General features: G+C 42.4%; 1 protein-coding gene across 1 annotated transcript in view; it reads right to left on the reverse strand.

Annotated features, from left to right (window-relative positions):
• The window catches only part of arhgap20 (Rho GTPase activating protein 20), a 114,527-nt gene that overhangs the window by 86,131 nt on the left and 5,577 nt on the right, over positions 1-22,819 (reverse strand). Inside the window, exon 2 of the mRNA XM_033022717.1 lies at positions 7,667-7,752. Within this exon, the coding sequence (XP_032878608.1) occupies positions 7,667-7,752 (86 nt within the window). The remainder of the gene's footprint in view (positions 1-7,666; positions 7,753-22,819) is intronic.

The raw sequence follows: 22,819 nt of genomic DNA on the forward strand, positions 1-22,819 counted from the left end.
CGATCAAGTGGTGTACTGAGCAGGGTGCTACAGCAGGTGTACTGTTAAGTTTGGCTTTTCGGGGGGCCAACAGCTATTGTGGAAAAGGTTGTGCTTCAGTTGTGAATTTTGATGATTTTCCATTGACAGTTGAAGAGGTCTCCAGTGTCAGTGGAAAAGGGGTTCCTTCGTGGCTGGTGTTTGAGCATGTTATGCCATGCTGGAATGCATCAGAGCTAGCCGAGAGTGGGGAGACCAGGTATTGTTAGCTGGCAGTGTGATGGTTGCCTAAAATGAGAATCTTATATAACTGTAACATACAGTCATAGAGAGTTATAGAGTCATACAGCGTGGAAACAGGCCCTTTGGTCCAACTTGCCCACACCGACCAAAATTCCCCATCCACACTTGTCCCACCTGCCTGCGTTTGGCCCATATCTCTCTAAACCTATTCTGTCCATGTACCTGTCTAAATGTTTATTAAATGTTGCGATAGGACCTGCCACAACTACCTCCTCTGGCAGCTCATGCCATACACCCACCACTCTTTGCATAAAAAATCTTCTCTTCCTCAGCTTTAACCTATGTCCCACTGGTTCTCGATTCCTTTTCTCTCTGCAAGAGACTCTGCATTTACCCAAACTATTCCGCTCATGATTTTGTACACCTCTATAAGATCATCCTTCATCCTTCAGCGCTCCATGGAATAGTCCAAGCCTGCTCAAACTCTCCCTTTCAGTCTGCATATATATTAAGATAATATATTTTTGCCTGAACACTGATTAGAATTAGAATGATCATCAGTTTGAGCGGTTGAGCATGCTGGGACTATTCCCTGGAGAGCAGGAGGATAAGGGGTGATCTAATAGGGGTGTATAAAATCATGAAAGAATAGATCGGGTGGATGCGTCTCTTGCCCAGTGTGGCGGTATCAAGAATCAGAGGGCATAGGTTTCTGGTGAAGGGGGAAAGATTTTATAGGAATCTGAGGGGTATCTTTTTCGAGCAAAGGCTGGTGGGTGTATGGAACCAGCTGCCGGAGGAGGTAGTTGAGGCAGGGACTATCGCAATGTTTAAGATGCAATTAGACAGGTACATGGGTAGGACAGGTTTAGAGGGATATGGGGCAAGTGGGACTAGTGTAAATAGGACATGTTGGTTGATGTTAGTTGATGTGAGCAAGCTGGGCCAAAGGGCCTGTTTCCACACTGTATGACTCTATGATGATGAAACATATATGTAAACTTAATAGTCAGCAAGATTTGAGTTTATTTTACACACTTTAGGTCACTTCAAGAAATAATAATCAAAGCAAACAAGAGAAGCTAAATTGAAATCACAGTAACGTGTACTGCAAAACCTCTTGAACCTTTTGACCCTCAATATTAATTCTGCGGCAGATAAATTCAAAGATCCTAGACCTTGCATTTTGTTACACAAGAATTGTTTTTATGAATATGATTGTAAATTTAAGCAATGATCACTTAATGTGAAGGATTATGAACTAGATTAAGTGGGACCCGTTGGGTCCCAGTCACACGGGCCTGGTCCCCCAACGCAACCCATTCCCCAATGCAATATTCCACCATTCACCCGTTCCCCCAACGCAATATTCCACCACTCACCCATAGCCCCTAACTGAGCATTCCCTCCCCCTCCTCTTCATGTGTGGGAGGGGAGGGAAGTGGGGTGTATGGGGGGGGGGGGGGGGTGTGGGGGTTGGGGGGGGAGGAGCGGTGTGTGTGTGGACGGGTTGGTGTGTGGCGGGGGGTGTGGGGAGGTGTGTATGCGGGTGGGAGGGATGTGGGAAGGATGTGGGGGGGCTGGGGTGTGGGGGAGGCTGTGTGTGTGGGAGGGGAGTGTGTGTGGGCAGGGGGGTGTGTGTGGGCGGGGGCGACGGGTGTGGGTATGTCTGGGGGAGTGTGTGGGGTGGTGTGTGGCGGGGGGTGTGGGGAGGTGTGTATGCGGGTGGGAGGGGTGTGGGAAGGATGTGGGGGGGCGGGGGTGTGGGGGAGGCTGTGTGTGTGGGCGGTGGGGTGTGTGTGTGGGCGGAGGGGTGTGGGCGGGGGGAGGAGTTGTGGGGACAGAGGGGTGTGTGGGCGGGGGAAGTGAGCTCGGAGAAAAAACGGGGAAGAGCCATGGGGGAGGGGGGTATCATGGGGGGGGGGGGGGGGGGGGGAGCCAGCGAGGCGGACCAGAGGCGTAGTGGCTGGAATAGGCGGTGCGATGGGGACTCACAGCGGTCGCTGGTCTTCTCCTCCGCCGGGACCAGAGTCTCCGCTTTGTGTTCGGCGACATTTCCGACTGGGCTGGGTCTCCGACTCTGGGCTGGGTCACCCACGCTGGGCTGGGCTGGGTCAGGTCTCCGACGCTGGGCTGCTGCTCGGGGCTGGGCTGCTTCGGGTCCCTCCGAAAGTCCGGTTGGAAACCTCCGCCGGCCACCCTCAGCTCCAGTAAAGACGCAATGGCGCAGGAAGGGCGGACCGCCTCGGGGAGTGACAGGGGAAGGGACTAATCCGCGTGGCGCGGACTGGCAGGAGAAGAGATCGATCTGCGCAACGCGGTTTTTAAGATTTTTAAACCTCGCTAACTTTTACGATATTCAACCAATCGGGACTAAACCTGGCGCACTCACAGCACAGGAGAACGGTGAGTAAACTGGCGAAAAATCGTAGCGCTATCGCGAACCGTTTTTGAGCAAATAGAAAGACCACCAAACCGGACGATAACAAGATCAGAGTTTTAGTTATGTATAGATTACTTCACTTTTGCATAGTGGTTAGCAAAATCAAACATTTTAAAAGCAGCTAAAATCTAATGGAATTTAGCTGTCATTAAATTAGAAATATTTCAACAGAAAGGTAAACATTAAACCTACTGGAGTTGTGTCAGCAACCCTCTACACTACTAAACATCATATTGAATTACTAGCTTCAAATTATGGTTCCTGTACCTTACACCTAAATGTTTATACAATGTCAAGTTTTATCTTTGTAGAACAAATATTGGTCTGCGTTTGTCATTTGTCTGTCTTAAACTGTAAACCCAGGAGAACTGTGGAAGAATGTTGTTCATTTGTGAGATTTATTAAATGCGTCACTTGAAGTTAATTAGTAATGCAATGAAATATGCAGCAAATTCACTTAACAGCACGGTACACTGAAAAGTTACGGGGTGACTGTAAATGATTGATGTAACACAGGTCTAGGGTTCAAGTCATCTTTAATTGTAACACATAGTATAGCGGTACAGCAGGTTGTTAGTTCATCACTACCGTTTCCAAGACTATTTAATGTAGGAAGTTGGTGTTAATATTATACAGTAAGGTTAATGTATACAGTAAGGTGGGGTTAATGATGCTACTCTACTATGATTGGTTCACATGCAATAACCAATCTACATCCTTCCCCGTAAAGATTAAAGATAGTTAGGCAAAGGTAAGACACGCGGATTTAAACATACTCGCCGCATCTATCAGGCGGTCTACTAATACGACCCGAACGAGTACGGACGAACCCCTCTCCCTAATTTCGAGAAACAGTTTGTCTATTCATCTCTGACATTGTCCACCCGGCTGCAATCAAGCCCCCTCATCTGTATCCACCTATCACTTGCCAGTCTTTGCCCACCCCAACCTCTCTACCAGGTTTCTTCCCCCTACTACAATCAGTCTAAAGGGATATGGGGAGAAGGCAGGTACGGGTTATTGATAGGGGACGATCAGCCATGATTACAATGAATGGCGGTGCTGGCTCGAAGGGCCGAATGGCCTCCTCCTGCACCTATTTTCTATGTTTCTATGTTTAAAGGGTCCAGACCTGAAATTTGCCTAAATATATCCTCCAGAGATGCTGTCTGACCTCCTGAGTTACTCCAGAACGTTGTGTCGTTTTTTTTGTAATCCAGCATCGACAATTCCCTGTGCCTACATCACCTGCCGTTGCTTATTTTATTCCTTCCTGCCACCAATGGACACAAATAATCCTTGCAGGTGAGGTAGTAATTCACTACACCTTTTTTAACCTATGTTATTATCTTGCTCCATTTATTGTCTGTATTCTTTCAAAATAATCGAGATGTTATATTATTTACTGTTTTTATTCTTTCAAAATAATATAGAAGCTAAAAGTTAATAAAATTTTAATGTAATTACGCATTAGAATATAAAGCAAATATTATTTTCATTCAGATTATATTCAGCGATTAGTTAATCAAACAAACTGGAGAAATATGTACACAGTGAGATCTGCAAGAAACACATTAAGCGTTTTTTCCATAAATATTACTAAGCTGACCAGCTTAGTAGACAAACAAATATTGCAAGTCTTGAACAGGGAGAGAACATTTAGAGAGTGAAAAATAATTTGATAAACTAAAACCATGGTTATTGCTTTATGCATAAACCAAGCTTAAAAGGTTAAAACTGTTATCAAAAATATTTTAAACCCAGGAAGAAAAACAAGATGAATTTTGTTTTAAAAATAATCTTGATATTCATGACACCACAAAAGGGAAAGTTATAAAATTACCAATTTCCTGATTGGCTTTATTACAAATTTCTAATAAAACTTAATTGAAAGGTTATACAAGGTACGTTCGGGACTGCACTGAACAAAATTCCATTAATTCCATTTTGAATGCACCATAACAATGTCTACAAAGAATGTATGACATTACTTATGGATTAATTGTATGTTCTTTTATTATTGTTTCCAGTAAATTCTCATTTGTGGCTTATATTCATAAATCTAACCATATCAGTCTGTAAATTGATGTAAATCAAAAACAGTGGATTCTGTGAGATCAGGCTTGACCATGAAGTTCACAGTGGTCAAGCGGCCTCTTAACGCTCAAAGTTCACGTCAAATATGAGGAATATTTCTGAAGTGCAAATGGCTTCTGCGGAAGTGTACCATGCCACATTCAAGAGAGCAGCAAAAGTGAGGAGAGAATACAAGGAAGCTGGATCTTGAATTAGACCTGTTATGTTCATTCAGAAAATTAAAGCTTACCAGAGCTCAATCATCTTAGATGAAATATTAAGGGCAGGGGTTTGAAGAAAAAAGCATTTGTAAAAAATTAAATACCTTCTAAGTGCATCTGACATTAAGTATTTCAATCACGTCTGCTCTAAAGTATTAAATTCCCTCCAGAACAGGATTGCTTATAATCAAAAGATCAGCAAATGTCTCAGTAGTCCATGTTCTCTCGACATTAAAACCCAGTGATACACTTGTTATGATGTTACATTTAATCTATGTTGCCATCTATGTATCTTTTACTGGTAATCTGCATTTTCAAATATTAACTGGTTCTGTTGTCTTGCATCCACAAACCCCTCTCAGTTGACACTCAGCAGTTAAATTAACAATAATAAAGTAAAAGCATTTGCTGAATGTGTGCGTCTAGTTAAATCTCTTGCTGCTGCCTGCTAAACCAAGTCAATAATTTCCTCCAAGCAAAGAAAACTTTCAGGCATCCTGAAATGGCGCTCAGAGGGAGCAACACGGGAGAAACTTTGTCAAATCACGAGGAAGTAAAAGGAAAAAAAAAAGGTGGAATCCGGTCTCTGCCAAAACCCCAGTTAGAAAAAGCTGTTCAATTCCCAAGGACATTTACTGAAATATGTAGGTGCAAAACCACTGCTTTCGGAAATCAAGTGGTGACATTTTTAGTTTTGATTACTTTGGCAAAAATATTCTGATTAAAGTTAATGCCAGAAGAATGCTTCATAAATTCGTTGTTTTTCAGAGTAATGCTTTCATTGTAAGTTATCGATCTCGTAGAAAGTTACTGACTTGCTGCTGAGACAAACCTCATTAGCAAACTACAAGGTCTGCGAAATAAAATGAACACACAAAAGACTACAGAGTCTGAAGAAGGGTCCTCACTCAAAATGTTGCCTATCCACAGATGCTGCTTGATCCGATGATTTATTCCACCACTTTCTGTTTTATTGCAAAGTGAAACCTGTACAGCCCATAAACTCCCATTCCCCAACAGAAAACCAGACATTCTCTTGATAAGGAGTTTTATTTGGACGAGCTTAGATGGGGCATCATAGTTGGCATGGACAATTTGGACTGAAGGTTCTGTTTTTGAGCTATATGACTCTAAAACGGATGACATTCTCACAAAATTCTGATAAAGGCCAGTGACTCCTTGATAAAGCAGCTTTTTCTGTATTTACTGTTTAATTTCCAGGTGAAAGGAGTGGAAGCATTCTTTTTACATTCAAAACCTTTCATCATTTTAAAAGGCATATGTTATGTTAAAGGCATCTATTAATAAACCGTCTGTTTCAGGGAAAAATAATTGTTCTTTTTTTCTAATTGATATATGTTCCTGGTTCTGATATTGTCCTTGAAATGTCTTTTCACCTTGTCCAGTCTCTCTATATAATTTTTCAATATGTGCATGTGCTGACAGTTCTTTGACCATGAAACAGATTACCCCGAGTAGGAAACATTTGTTTTCTGCCGACCCAAAGCAGGCTTTGGTTAATGGACGTGATGGTTAGTTTTACTATGGCACGACAGACATGCACAAATCACTGTTGCAGCCTTACATGCCCTTGAAAAGTAGATGAGAAATAGGAGGAACCTGCAATTATATAGTGACTTCCACTACCTCACAATGTTCAAAGATAATTTAGAGCCACTGTAATAGTGAGATTGACTTATTTTTGTTGAGGTTAACCTTTGTCACAGCTTCCTTCTGCCTCTTGTCCAATCTACTCCATGGTCGCAGCCTATTTTCAGGTGAGGTTACACAAGATGCAACTGATAACGACATTTTTGGCACTCTTCCATAATACCCTGGCAGCCACACTTCAAGGCAATATATATTGACATGAAATGAACACAACATTCCACAAGTATTATTATGTTGAGTTCAGTACCTCTGGTCACAAGCTAGCAGTGCAGTCATGTTTATCCATACCTCTCTTTTTCCGAGGATGGCTAGATGGTAGCAATCTATTAGATTTTCATGAATCCTTTAACCAGTTTAGTGCACTGTGGTCTCCTCAGTCACCAAGTCAAGAATCAGCCTCCGACAAGCTCTCAAACTGGTGCTTTGAGCAACGCCTCCACTTTATCATACGCATACCACAATGATATCATATCAGAGCACATTTCAGGCCCTGAAAGTGATGCCTAATTGTCAAACAGAGCCATGCTAAAAATCCACTCTCAAGTAAGTTTCTTAGAAATGAAGGTACATCTGATCCTGCCAAACATTAATCAAATTCATAGAACTTTGCAGTGAAGTTTAAGAACAGATAGTTCAAAACAGACATCTTCTGCAAGGAAAATCCAAAGAATCCAATTAAAACACATCGAATTATGGATATGTATTAATGAAAACCATGTGCACCATCAGAAGGAATTACATTTGAATAATATTATGTACAGGAATGCCAAACTCGCTCCGCAGAATCACTTCCTAATCACTGATCATGGCCATTCATTTATAAACATTCTGATGCACAGCCTTTTTCCTTGTTTAATGAGGCAACACACTGATAATGGACATACTTGGCTGGTCTAATTTTCATCACAAAAGTAGCGTGATTACATTTAATTGCCAACTTTATTGGGTGAGTTTTTAAAAAAACATTATTTTTAATCCTTATATTAGATTGTTAAATTCCAAAATGATGCAGCATCTGAACAGGCAGATTTACCTGGAGAGTGTTCTGGTTTTGTTAAGTGCTTTGCTAATCACCAAAGAGGGGGCCGATTGTCGTCTCTGGGCCAGACTCTTCATTTTCTGCACAAGGAGGAGAAAGATAACAATAATTAATCAACGTTAACTACATCAATTTGTTCTCCACTTGGAAACTTGGCGAGTTTTTGTAATCTAATCAAATTTAACAATTTTAACCATACCAATCTTAGCAACTTCATAGACTTTGTTTTAGCACCAGTGCCCCTTGAGATTATGGAGATATGTCAGGGATTTGGTTCATGTTTTATGTAGACGGCTGTCTGGCATCAGATGCTCTGTAGCCCGAAAGGGGTTGGCTGTTACCCAGTGAATTGTATTTGCAGAACAGGTGTAAAAAATTGAGAAGCATATATTAAAATTGTTGTGTCCAAAATCTTTAAAGCATTGTGAATAGATTGGTAACTTCTCAATGTGATTTGGCAGCACGTCCACTTTGGTTCATCACATTCTGAAAGGACAGCTCAGGCTGAATATCCAACCACTTTGCGATACCACACAGAAAATATAATTCTAATATTATAATGCGTTAAAATTCCACAGCACACCTTGTGCAATTTACCATGAGTTATTCATAGATCTTTGCTAAAATATCTTTCCCTGTATAATAATTTATAAAGTATTGCAATGTCACAAAGAAAGATACCTTTCTGACCAGATGGATACCTCTCATTCAAATCTACTTGCTCACAGTCAATACAAGATATATTTATTTGTCACATGTGCCAGTTGGCACAGTGAAATATGATCACCATACAGCCATACAATAAAATAAAGAACACAACACTATAGATTTCAACATAAAACATCCCCACAGCAGAATCAAAAGTTTCCCACTGTGAGGGAAGGCACCAAAGTCAGTCTCTTCCTCGATCTTCACCCGTGGTCGGGGGCTCCGGAGCCCTCCGCAGTCGCCGCTACGGGCAGCCCGCCGCTCAGGCCCGCTCGCCGGGATGTTGGCACTCCGACTTCGGAGCGGGAGGCCAACCTCAGCGGCTTGGACCTCCAAATCGGCCACTTCCTACCAGAGTCCGTGCCTCCCGACGTCCACAGGCCGCGTTGGGCAGAGACTCACGCTGGCGGCCCTCAGCAAAGGGCCCCAGGACGCCGCGATGTCGGTCAGCTCCGCACGCGTTGGGAGCTCCACGAACCACAGCTCCTCGATGTTGGAGCAACAGGCCCAACGCTCCGGAGCTCCAAACGGCGATCCAGGAAGGCATCATCCGCTCCACGGTGAATCCAGTGGCGCACCGCCGGTACCGAAGCTCTGGTCTGGTCCCCGGTAGGAAAGGCCAGGGGATCCAGCTGGTAGGCCTCGAGGAGGGGGGCGAGGACTCTGGAAAACTCTTGAGATCATTTTCATGTCTCAGGGAACCCATATATAAAAATTACTATATATCTTTATTAATCTCTTTCTTTCTCTTTCATAAACTTAAAGTTCATAAGGTAAACAATATATTTTTCTGATAACTGGTTTAAGCAAAAAATAACTTACGTTTTTCTCAATTTTATTGACAATGCAAAAGAAAAAAAACTGAAATCAAACTGAAGCAAATAAAGGCAGTTCAAAACTGAAGCAAATAAAGGCAAACAGAAGTACTAACCTTGGAGGAGAGAGAGGGAAAGAGAAAACAACACGGAAATTTTTCATAAACTAACAAAAACATACATAAATAAACTTTTGATAAACACAAATAAACATAAACATACTTCAATTATTTAAATTCATGTATGGGTAAAAATTACTTAATAACGTGGGTGAATGAAGGACTGTACCGGCACGCCAGGAAGCACAGACAGGACTGATGGAGACTGTGCATGCGACTATACTCGAGTGAGTCACTTGATGATATGCGAATCAGTCACGTCCAGCTCCTGTCCACTGACCACTAAAGGCCATTTCACACTGGCACAATATAGATGTCGCTAAATATGACGTCGCTAAATAGACATCGCTAAATATGCCATACGTGTATAATAAAATTACGAATATGATATTAAACACAAAAATGACTCCAAAATGCATTTACGTATTATTAGCCTATTTATCACTATTTTTCTCGGAACCCCTAGCGACCTCTCGCGGAAACCTAGCATTCCGGGGAAACCCGGTTGAGAAACGCTGCTTTAAGGTAACAGGAACATGTTGGAAATCTTCCGAAAGCACCGCTTTCTTTAATATTCAAAAGAAACCATGGCCAAATGCCTTATGATGTATTAATGTCACAACATCTTATACAATACAATTTGGGGTGGCACAGCAGGTAGAGCTACTGCTTTTCAGAGCCAGAGCCCCAGGTTTAATCTTGACCTTGGGTGTTGTCTGTGTAGAATTTGCACATTCTCCCTCCACATGAGTTTCCTTCAGATTCTCCTTTTTTCTCCCACTTCCCAAAGATGTTCAGGTTTCCAGGTGAATTGGCCTTTGTAAATTGCTCCTGGAGTGTAGGGCGCAGATGAGAAAGTGGGATAACATAGAACTACTTTCAATGGGGGATTGATGGTCAGTGTGGACTTAGTGGGCTGAATGGTCTGATTCCATACTCTAAACGCTAAATAGAGTAAAGCTTCTGAATAGCCACACATCACAGGTTGTTCATTGTCACATTCTCATTCTCTTCTTCTGACAATGTTATTCTAAGTATATAAAAAGGAAAAATCTATGGGCTACAGCAAAATAAATTGAATAATCGAACTATTCAGATAGTTTTTTTAATAAAAAGCTGGTATAAGTATTTTAGACTGAATGGCCTCCTCCTGCCTCAATGATTCTGCTATTTATATATTACATTAGAAAAAAATGTTTACCTTCCATTACATTTTCCACTACTAAGCATAGAGCGACGATATAAATTTAGAAGGGAGACAAAATTTAGATATAAATTTAGAAGATGGGGACTTCCATATAGCAAATCTGTGATGTTTGGAATCAATATTTTGCGAACAATATTCTTCAAGCGGTTTGGATAAAAGCTTCATAAAGTTTGCCTATCATTATTGTTCAAAATAATATATTATAAGGTCACTTAGTTATGGTGGAAATGTCACCCTACTGCCAATACTTATTTCCTTCTTTTGGAAAGTCTCTAATGCCAGTATTTATAGAATGGAGTTGAAATTCATGTGTAATCATTGTAACTATAATCATAATACACATCAGAACTATTCACTTGTAAAGCTGCTATTGTCAATGTGGTCACACAAGTGAAAGGAAAGCCATGGATATAGTTCCCACTCAGGTCACCTGGAATATTTCTTGTAGCTGACTAGTGCTCACGGAAACACAAGGAACTGCAGATGCCTGAAACTTGAGCGAAAAACAAAGTGCTGGAGCAATGCAGCAGGTCAGGCAGCATCTGTGGAAGGAATGGCCAGATGTTGTTTCTGGTCGAGACCCTTCTTCAGACTATCTGATACAACATACTCCTTTATGTCCCTCCACATTAATAAAATACTTGGACAGGTATATGGATAGGAAAGATTAAGAGAGACATGGCATAGCAGCAGCACAACAGAATATGTAAACATAGTACACTGTAAACAATATAATAAACAAGAAAAGTGTGTGTGTATGTGTATATATATATATATATATATATATATATATATATATACACACACATATATACACACATATATATACACACACACACACACACACACAAATATATATATATATACGCATACGTACATATAAAAAACAAATAAACAATAAAAGTGGAATAATAGTAATAGTATATAGTTCAGAGCTTATTTGAGGTTGTAGTGTTTAATAGCCTGATGGCTGTAGAGAAGAATCTGCTCCCGAACCTGGACGTTACAGTTTTCAGCCTCCTGTATCTTCTTCTTGATGACAGGGGTGATATGAGTGTGTAGCCAGAGTGGTGTGGGACTCTGATGATGCTGGCTGCCTTTTTGTGGCAGGGACTCCGATAAATTCCTTCGATGGTGGGGAGGTCAGAACCCGTGATGCACTGGGCAGTGTTCTCATATTTCTGCAGTCTTCTTCGCTCCTGAGCATTCAAGTGCCCACTACTGTATGCTCTCTACTGTACACCTGTAGACGTTCAAGAGAATATCTGGGGGACTGAGTATCAGCGGCAGATCAAAATGTCACCTATCCATGTTCTCCAGAGATGCTGCCTACCCTGCTGAGTTACTCCAGAACTTTGTGTCCTTTTGTGTAAACCAGCATCTGCATTTTCTTGTTTCTATTCAAAATGTATTGCTGTCTTGAGAAGGTATAGATATCCGAGTGGTCAGCTGAGCCATTTCACTGTGCATTTTTAAGAGATGATAACATGGTATCACATGTGAGGCAGACTGGGTATGTGTGAATTACGATCCAGTAGTTTTGTGGTCATTGTTACTCAGACTCGTTCCAATTTAAATTCCACAGTTAGACACAAGCAACTGAAGATGCTGGAATCTTGCATGGAATACAGTGTTGGAGTAACTCTGTGGGTCTGGCAGCTTCCCTGGAGGACCTCTCTGTAAGAATTCCACAGCTGCCATGGTAGGATTTGAAATGGAGTCTCTGGTTTGTTAGCCCAGCGCTTCAAATTGTTGACCACTGCCATCACAATATCTGAATCTGTAATGCATTAACAGCATCTTGCGCAAGTCGTGCTGGAGAGAAATTAATTTCCTTTCATAACATCTTTTGCAGTCCCAGGCTGCTCAAAGCACGTCACAGACAACTATTTCTGAACTGCAGCCAATGTTATTTTGTCAGGAGTCTATCGTTGACCTCCCTGACCTGAGCTTTGCTGGTGTTAACAATCCAGTGACTTCAATTGTACACATCCATCTGGAGATGGGAGGTGAGGAAAGGCTAAGATATTGGATGAGGGAATACTGTTTGTGGTGATGTTAATACCACATGTACTATGGAGGCACAGTGGCACAGCTGGGAGATCCTCACAGCACCAGAGACCCGGGTTCAATCCTGACCTCAGGTGCTGTCTGTGTGGTGTTTGCATAGTCTTGCACATTATAACAATTAGTTTTTATTAAAATTTCTTTAATGGCCACAAATATCTGTGGGCATGCTGAAATTACAATGGGCAACCTATGAAAACAAATCTTACAATGTTTTCACTCATAAATGATTAATAAAATTGCAAGTAAAAGTTAGGTATTGGACTGAAACCAGGTGGGGTTTTTTTGGTGATGAAAAATTGAAGGAATCCACTTTATACATGCAGATGGCTGCTTTGTCAATTAAAACAAATATTCTCTTAAGAGAATTGCTTGATGGCTCTCATAAACAGATTGTATCCACAGTGTCGTCTAGTATTTTGTTCCCACCAGTCACGGAGACAGGGCACAGACAAAGAACAGATATGAATTCCTTGTGTACATAAACTTTCCCAATATAGATCCTTGCTAAAAAAAGCAATAACGAGAGAATGTTTGAAGCATGAGATTTGCAATGACACATATATTCAATGAATGCAGAGAACACATAAATGCAGCCTTAACAAGCATTCTCCTTTTCTTTTTGTACAATATGTTATTTGATTAATATTCACTAGTTTTTAAGCTGACACATCTTCATCCATGCTTGTTCACAAGAGAAATCGGACTTTTTTTACTCCAATTTGGGTTGTCAGGATGAATTAATTATATCAGCTGACAGGTCAAACTCAGAGGTTAGAATCAATTCTTTACTCCTTCGGTTGATTGCCCACAAACATAGGAGAACAATATTTTTAGATGAGCTAATAGCTTCCAACAAACTAGGTCGCTGAAGTCTTTGATTTAATGTTTGTCCTCTAAACAAATTGCTTATCCTAAATAAGCTGATAAAATGCAGCCTTTGTAACTTTGCATTATACTCAATGGAACATTCGGAAGTTAGATACATTTTGAGATAATAGAGAATACTTCCTGGTGTGAAAGCATTAAGAAAATGGAATTGCCAGTATTTGGAAATAATAATTAAAACAAAAATTGTTGGAAGTACTCCGCAGTATCTGTGAAAAGGAAACAAAGAACACAAGGTCAATGAACTGTCGCTCAAACTCAGAAAGATTAGAAATAAGTAAGATGTAAAATGCAACATTCATCCATTGTTTTGCTCTCCGCACATTTCCATCAACTCGTGGTGAGGTTCCCATTAAAAACATTGAGCAGGAGCAGATCTGTAAGGAGTTTTTCACTCATCCCCTGCCAGCACAGTGTCTGTCACAAATGCGCCTAGGAGCTGCTGCTCTCCAGGGAGGATGTAAACAACGAGGACTTGGAGTTCTCCAACCTAACCACACCAGTCAGCAGCAGCCCCAAAGCTCGCCGCCTCTCCTCCGCCAGTGTCGAGAGGTTCAACAGACTCACCCGGACAGGTAGTCTGCAGCCACACCACACTGACAGAAACCATCAAGAGAAAGCATTAGGCTTATGCTATACTGACGTTGTCTCTGGGTTATTGCATGTTTTATTGGGCATGGATAATGGCAGAATCCATACCCAGCCCATCACTCAACCATCACTTTGAAGAGGGTAAAGAACATTTTCCAGAGAATGAATTGGGGCTAAGAGGGTTAAATTATACTGATAAGATGCGTAGACATGAGTCTTGTAGGTAGGTACATAAGCCCTTGTAGTTCTTAGGGCTAACGGAATCAAGGAATATGTGAGAAAGCAGAAACGGGTTACTGATTTTGGATGATCAGCCATGATCATATTGAATGGCGGTACTGGCTCGAAGGGCCGAATGGTCTACTCCTGCACCTATTTTCTATGTTTCTATGTAACTCCCACCAGCTTTAACCACTCACCTACACACTAGGAACAGTTTTTACACTGTCCAATTACCCTAACAAACAACATGTATTTGAGGAAACCAGAGCACCCAGAGGAAACACACACACGGTAACAGTGGTGAATCTCTGGAATTCTCTGCCACAGAATGTAGTTGAGGCCAGATCATTGGCTATATTTAAGAGGGAGTTAGATGTGGCCCTTGTGGCTAAAGGCATCAGGGGGTATGGAGAGAAGGCATACTGAGTTGGATGATCAGCCATGATCATATTGAATGGTGGTGCAGGCTCGAAGGGCCGAATGACCTACTCCTGCACCTATTTTCTATGTTTGTATGTTTCTAACAGGGAGAACATGCAAACTACACACACACACAGAGCAACAGTTCAACCAGCTATGTCCAGGTACTTTTGTTTGTTTTCCTGCCTCTAACTACCACCATTAATCTACTATCCAGAGGCTCTATCAGAAATATTACCAATCTCTCTCATACTCCCACTGTAAAGTCAAATTAATTTATTTTCTCACTTTCAGATTCAGATTCAGATTCAGATTCAATTTTAATTGTCATTGTCAGTGTACAGTACAGAGACAACAAAATGCATTTAGTATCTCCCTGGAAGAGCGACATAGCAAATGATTTGAATAAATAATAATAAGTGTCCGGGGGGGGGTGATTGGCAGTCACTGAGGTACGTTGTTGAGTAGAGTGACAGCCGCCGGGAAGAAGCTGTTCCTGGACCTGCTGGTTCGGCAACGGAGAGACCTGTAGCGCCTCCCGGATGGTAGGAGGGTAACAGTCCATGGTTGGGGTGAGAGCAGTCCTTGGCGATGCTGAGCGCCCTCCGCAGACAACGCTTGCTTTGGACAGACTCAATGGAGGGGAGCGAGGAACCGGTGATGCGTTGGGCAATTTTCACCACCCTCTGCAATGCCTTCCGGTCGGAGACAGAGCAGTTGCCATACCATACTGTGATGCAGTTGGTAAGGATGCTCTCGATGGTGCAGCGGTAGAAGTTCACCAGGATCTGAGGAGACAGATGGACCTTCTTCAGTCTCCTCAGGAAGAAGAGACGCTGGTGAGCCTCCTTGATCAGAGTTGAGGTATTGTGGGTCCAAGAGAGGTCATCGGAGATGTTGACTCCCAGGAACCTGAAGCTAGAAACACGTTCCACCTCCGTCCCGTTAATGTGGATGGGGGTGTGCGTGCCGCCCCTGGACTTCCTGAAGTCTACAATGAGCTCCTTGGTCTTCTTGGAGTTAAGGGCCAGGTTGTTGTCAGCGCATCATGCTGCTAAGTGCTGGACCTCCTCCCTGTAGGCCGACTCATCGTTGTTGCTGATGAGGCCAATCACCGTTGTATCATCTGCATACTTGATGATGGTGTTAGTACCATGTACAGATGTGCAGTCATAGGTGAAGAGGGAGTAGAGGAGGGGGCTCAGCACACAGCCCTGTGGAACGCCAGTGTTCAGGGTGAGGGTTGAAGAGGTGTGCTTGTCTAACCTAACAGACTGGGGTCTGTTGGTTAGAAAGTCCAGTATCCAGTTGCAGTGGGAGGGGTCGATGCCCAGGTTACCGAGTTTGGTGATCAGTTTTGATGGTATAATGGTGTTGAATGCTGAGCTGTAATCGATGAACAGCATTCTTACGTAAGTGTCTCTGTTGTCGAGGTGGGAGAGGGCGGAGTGAAGTGCCGTTGAGATGGCATCCTCCGTACTCCTGTTCTTGCGGTAGGCAAACAGATAGGGATCCAGTGTGGGGGGTAGGCAGCTTTTGAGGTGTGCCAGGACCAGCCTCTTGAAGCACTTGGTGATGATGGGGGTAAGTGCAACTGGGCGGAAGTCGTTGAGGCTTGCCGCAGTGGAGTGTTTTGGCACTGGCACGATGGAGGTGGTTTTAAGGCACATGGGGACAACTGCTTGGGCAAGTGACAGGTTGAAGATGTCAGTCTAGACGTCTGTCAGCTGCGCAGCACAGGCCCTGAGCACGCGCCCGGGGATGCCGTCAGGGCCAGCAGCTTTACGTGCATTAGTCCTACTCAGTGCCACGTATACGTCGTAGGGGGTGAGTGTGAGGGGTTGGTGATCGGCAGGTAGCACAGCCTTGATGGCTGTCTCTAGATTGTCCCTGTCGAAGCGGCCATAGAAGTGATTAAGCTCCTCAAGGAAGGAGGCGTCGCTGGATGTGGGGGTGGTGTTGGAGGGTCTGTAGTCCGTGATGGCCTGGATGCCTTGCCACATGCGTCGGGGGTCGGAGTTGTTGTTGAAGTGCTCCTCAATCCTGAGCTTATGGCAGTGCTTGGCCTTCTTGATGCCCCTCTTCAGGTTAGCCCTGGCTGAACTGTAGGCTCGAGCATCGCCTGACCTGAAAGCGGTGTCCCGTGCTTTCAGCAGTAGCCTGACCTCGCTGTTCATCCATGGCTTCTGATTCGGGAATATGGTCACCTGTTTGAGGGAGGTGACACTATTGATGGTGGAGTTTATAAAGTCCAGAACAGAGGATGTGTAGGAATCAATGTCCGTGTGGGAGTCGAGGGTGGCCTGGGCTGCAAACGCCTTCCAGTCAGTGTTTCCAAAACACTGCTGAAGTGTGAAGTCCGCTTCCTCTAACCAGACTTTAACTGTCCTCACCAGACTTTAACTTTCCCTGCTCTGGCAAAGTGCTGACCTGCTGATTATTTCTGACATTTCACCGTTTTTATTTCAAGCATTTCCTTAAATGCCAGTAATTATTTATCTACCTATAAACCTTTTAAACTATTTTCCCGGTCCATTTAAGTGATTCACCTCTCACACCCACATAACTTGGTTGTTTTAATTATTAGCTAGGTTTTTGACAAAATGCATCTCTCCCACATTGTATATAAACTTCTCATATTGTGATTATTTTTCCATAGACAATCTCTTATGAAATTACAAATGAATCCTGTAATATTACAAAGGAAAAAGTCCAAAATAATCTGTTCCAAGTTGTTTACATGATATATTGTTGTAGAAAAATGTCCTGAATTCATTCAATGAACTCATCCTTCAGACTACTTTTGTTGATATTATATGTCAGTCCCTTTGAAAGTTAGAGTTCCAAACAATTATTCTATTACCTTTTACTCCAAGCATTTCATATTCCTTAATTAATTCTTTTGGTAAAAGAGAATATTTTTCATAGAGCCTCTGGATAATTAAGAAAGGTCCTGAAGGGCCGCAAACCTATGTTCTCCAGAGATGCTGCCTGACATGCTGAGTTACTCCAGCACTTTGTGTCTTTTTTTGTAAACCAGCAGCTGCAGTTCCTTGTTTCTATATTTCTTAATCTACATATAGATTGGGTGAATCAAATTGGCAGGGGTGCTGAGGAAGAGGATTTCTTGGAATGTATGCGGGATAGTTATCTAAATCAACATGTAGAGGAACCAACGAGAGAGCAGGCTATTTTAGACTGGGTATTGAGTAATGAGGAAGGGTTAGTTAGCAGTCTTGTTGTACGTGCCCCCTTGGGCAAGAGTGACCATAATATGGTTGAGTTCTTCATTAGGATGGAGAGTGACATTGTTAATTCAGAAACAATGGTTCTGAATTTAAAGAAAGTTAACTTTGAGGGTATGAGACGTGAATTGGCCAAGATTGACTGGCAATTAATTCTAAAAGGGTTGACGGTGGATATGCAATGGAAGACATTTAAAGACTGCATGGATGAACTACAAAAATTGTTCATCCCAGTTTGGCTAAAGAATAAATCAGGGAAGGTAGTACATCTGTGGATAACAAGGGAAGTCAGGGATAGTATCAAAGCGAAGGATGATGCGTACAAATTAGCCAGAAAAAGCAGCATACGGGAGGACTGGGAGAAATTCAGAGACCAGCAGAGGAGGACAAAGGGCTTAATTAGGAAAGGAAAAATAGATTATGAAAGAAAACTGGCAGGGAACATAAAAACTGACTGCAAAAGTTTTTATAGATATGTGAAAAGAAAGAGATTAGTTAAAACAAATGTAGGTCCCTTGCAGTCAGAAACAGGTGAGTTGATCATGGGGAACAAGGATATGGCGGACCAATTGAATAACTACTTTGGTTCCGTCTTCACTAAGGAAGACATAAATAATCTGCCGGAAATAGCAGGGGACCGCGGGTCAAAGGAGTTGGAGAAATTGAGTGAAATCCAGGTTAGCCGGGAAGTGATGTTGGGTAAATTGAATGGATTAAAGGCCGATAAATCCCCAGGGCCAGATAGGCTGCATCCCAGAGTACTTAAGGAAGTAGCTCCAGAAATAGTGGATGCATTAGTAAAAATCTTTCAAAACTCTTTAGATTCTGGAGTAGTTCCTGAGGATTGGCGGGTAGCAAACGTAACCCCACTTTTTAAGAAGGGAGGGAGAGAGAAAACGGGGAATTACAGACCAGTTAGTCTAACATCGGTAGTAGGGAAACTACTAGAGTCAGTTATTAAAGGTGGGATAGCAGCACATTTGGAAAGTGGTGAAATCATTGGACAAAGTCAGCATGGATTTACGAAAGGTAAATCATGTCTGACGAATCTTATAGAATTTTTCGAGGATGTAACTAGTAGCGTGGATAGGGGAGAACCAGTGGATGTGGTGTATCTGGACTTCCAGAAGGCTTTCGACAAGGTCCCACATAAGAGATTAGTATACAAACTTAAAGCACACGGCATTGGGGGTTCAGTATTGATGTGGATATAGAACTGGCTGGCAAACAGGAAGCAAAGAGTAAGAGTAAACGGGTCCTTTTCACAATGGTAGGCAGTGACTGGGGGGGTACCGCAAGGCTCAGTGCTGGGACCCCAGCTATTTACAATATATATTAATGATCTGGATGAGGGAATTGAAGGCAATATCTCCAAGTTTGCGGATGACACTAAGCTGGGGGGCAGTGTTAGCTGTGAGGAGGATGCTAGGAGACTGCAAGGTGACTTGGATAGGCTGGGTGAGTGGGCAAATGTTTGGCAGATGCAGTATAATGTGGATAAATGTGAGGTTATCCATTTTGGTGGCAAAAACAGGAAAGCAGACTATTATCTAAATGGTGGCCGACTAGGAAAAGGGGAGATGCAGCGAGACCTGGGTGTCATGGTACACCAGTCATTGAAAGTAGGCATGCAGGTGCAGCAGGCAGTGAAGTACAGGGTCTTGGTGAGACCACACCTGGAGTATTGCGTACAGTTTTGGTCTCCAAATCTGAGGAAGGACATTATTGCCCTAGAGGGAGTGCAGAGAAGGTTCACCAGACTGATTCCTGGGATGTCAGGACTGTCTTATGAAGAAAGATTGGATAGACTTGGTTTTTACTTTCTAGAATTTAGGAGATTGAGAGGGGATCTTATAGAAACTTATAAAATTCTTAAGGGGTTGGAAAGGCTAGATGCAGGAAGATTGCTCCCGATGTTGGGGAAGTCCAGGACAAGGGGTCACAGCTTAAGGATAAGGGGGAAATCCTTTAAAACCGAGATGAGAAGAACTTTTTTCACACAGAGAGTGGTGAATCTCTGGAACTCTCTGCCACAGAGGGTAGTCGAGGCCAGTTCATTGGCTATATTTAAGAGGGAGTTAGATGTGGCCCTTGTGGCTAAGGGGATCAGAGGGTATGGAGAGAAGGCAGGTACGGGATACTGAGTTGGATGATCAGCCATGATCATATTGAATGGCGGTGCAGGCTCGAAGGGCCGAATGGCCTACTCCTGCACCTAATTTCTATGTTTCTATGTTAATTCTTTCTCCATTTCGTTTGTTAGTGGCAGGGGTCTGTAAGAGAAATAGTGCCTTTGTTCCCTTGTTAATTCTTATTTCCACCTCTGTTGATTATGCTTCTTTCAGAGTAGGACAAAGATCATTCCTCCCTCATGACTTTATGTCATCTTTTATTATATGAACTGCTTTGTAAACGAATCCACTTTCTCCTTTCTAAACTTTGTACTGTCAAATATTTAATCCATAACCTTCGTCATCATACCATTGCATCCCCATAATAAATATTATGCCAAAACCATTTGTCTCGGTTTCAACTGTAGGTTTGTTTACTTTGTTAGGCTTTGTGCACTCGGATTTACTTTAGAGATGCAGCACATAAATAGGCCTTTTGGCCCATCGAGTCTGCACTGACCATCAATCACCCATACATTAACACTATTTACAATTTACAATTTTAACGAAGCCAATTAACCTACAAGCCATTACGTCTTTGGAGTGTGTGAGGGAATTGGAGCACCCGGAGAAAATCCACGCTGTCACAGGGAGAACATACAAACTCCGTACAGACAGCACCTGTAGTCAGGATTGTATATCATAAGCTATATCATAATATTTTACTGCAATGGGAAAATCTTTCTTATATGTGCAAAGGAATAACACAGGCTAAAAAATAACATTCTTATAAATAATGGATGATCACTTCACATTATTTTAATGGTACCATATTACATTTATTTTAGAAAAAGACAAAGTGCTGGAGTAACACAGCGGGTCAGTCATCATCTCTGGAGGACATGGAGAAGAAGGGTCTCAACACGAAACATTGCCTGTCCACGTCCTCCAGGGATACTGCCTGACCTGCCGAGTTACTTCAGCATTTGTCTCTTTTTTAGTAAACCAGTATCTGCAGTTCCTTTTGTCGCCATCTATTTGATCTTGTTAAGGCCATGAACACTTCTTCTAATTTTATAGTGTATTTGCAATGATGTGCAATTTAGTTGGGATTTGTTTAGAGCTAGTGATTCTTTCTTTACAGTGATGTGTTTTTTTTTTACAGTTCAAGAGCACTGATGAGCGTTACTCAGAGAAACTCCAGACTCTAGGCAGCACAAATGGGTAGCAGCATAATACACAGAACACTTCTACACTAATTACTTCCCAAATCCATTTGTACCTTCTAAAACACATGTCAATGCACTCATTTTTCACTTCGTGTTGGCAGCCATTAACAGTAATGTAGAATTTTGGCAATTTTGTTTCATCTGATCCTGATCATTCCCTGCTGCTGGTTTATCGTGAAAACCTTCAAAGAATTAGAACTATTCTTGTCAATTAAGTATATACATAAGACCATAAGAGATAGAAGCCAAATTGGGCCATTCGGCCCATCGAGTCTACTCCGCCATTCAATCATGGCTGATCTTTTTCCACTCAACCCCATTTTCTTGCCTTCTTCCAGTAACCTTGGATGCCCCGCCCTTATTAATCAAGAACCTGCTTTAAAATTACCCAATGTCTTGGCCTCCACAACCACCTGTGGCAATGAATTCCAGATTCATCACCCTCTGGCTAAATAAATCTATCCTCAACCCCTTGATCTCTCCAATGTAGTTTACTGTTACTTGCCATATACATCTGAGTTGCAATCCATATCGAACAGCACCTTCACAAAGTATTATTTTACAATGCAAAACATTAGCTTGAAACTTGCCGGCCCTCTCACAAACTTAATCTCCATGCATAAATAAAATGTGGAAATCTTAAATACTGCAGAGTAACTACAGGAAATTAGTTTGTCTACGTAGATTCAAGAGATTGATGTAATAGTTCAATTTTTCTTGCAAGCGTTTAGAGTTTATATGTGTGTTTAGTGAGACAGCAATGGAAACAGTCCTTTCGGCCAAACTATACACAATAGGTGCAGGAGTAGGCCATTCGGCCCTTTGAGCCAGCACCGTCATTCACCGTGATCATGGCTGATCATCCACAATCAGTACCCCGTTCCTGCCTTCTCCCCATATCCCTTGACTCTGCTATTTTTAAGAGCTCTATCTAACTCTCTCTTGAAATTGAAGGCCTCCATTGCCTTCTGAGGCAGAGAATTCCAAAGATTCACAACTCTCTGGGTGAAAATGTTTTTCCTCAACTCCATTCTACATGGCCTACCCTTTATTCTTAAACTGTGGCCCCTGGTTCTGGACTCCCCCATCATCGGAAAAATGTTTCCTGCCTCTAGAGTGTCCAATCCCTTAATAATCTCATGTTTCAATAAGAGCGCCTCTCATCCTTCTAAATTCCAGTGTATACAAGCCCAGTCGCTCCATTCTTTCAACATATGACAGTCCAGCTATCCCGAGAATTAACCTCGTGAACCTACACTGCACTCCCTCAATAGCAAGAATGTCCTTCCTCAAATTTGGAGACCAAAACTGCACACAATACTCCAGGTGTGGTCTCACTAGGGCCCTGTCTAACTGCAGAACTAGGGCCTTGTACAACAAGTTCACGCCGACAATTGATCACCCGTTCACACCACTTCTATGTTATCTCACGTTCGCATCCACTCCCTACATACCCGGTACAATTTACAGAGGCCTATTAACCTACAAACCTGCATGTCTTTAGGATGTGGGAGGAAATTGGAGC

This window comes from Amblyraja radiata, chromosome 6 (genome assembly GCF_010909765.2).
Source record: "Amblyraja radiata isolate CabotCenter1 chromosome 6, sAmbRad1.1.pri, whole genome shotgun sequence".
NCBI classification, from domain to species: domain Eukaryota; kingdom Metazoa; phylum Chordata; class Chondrichthyes; order Rajiformes; family Rajidae; genus Amblyraja; species Amblyraja radiata.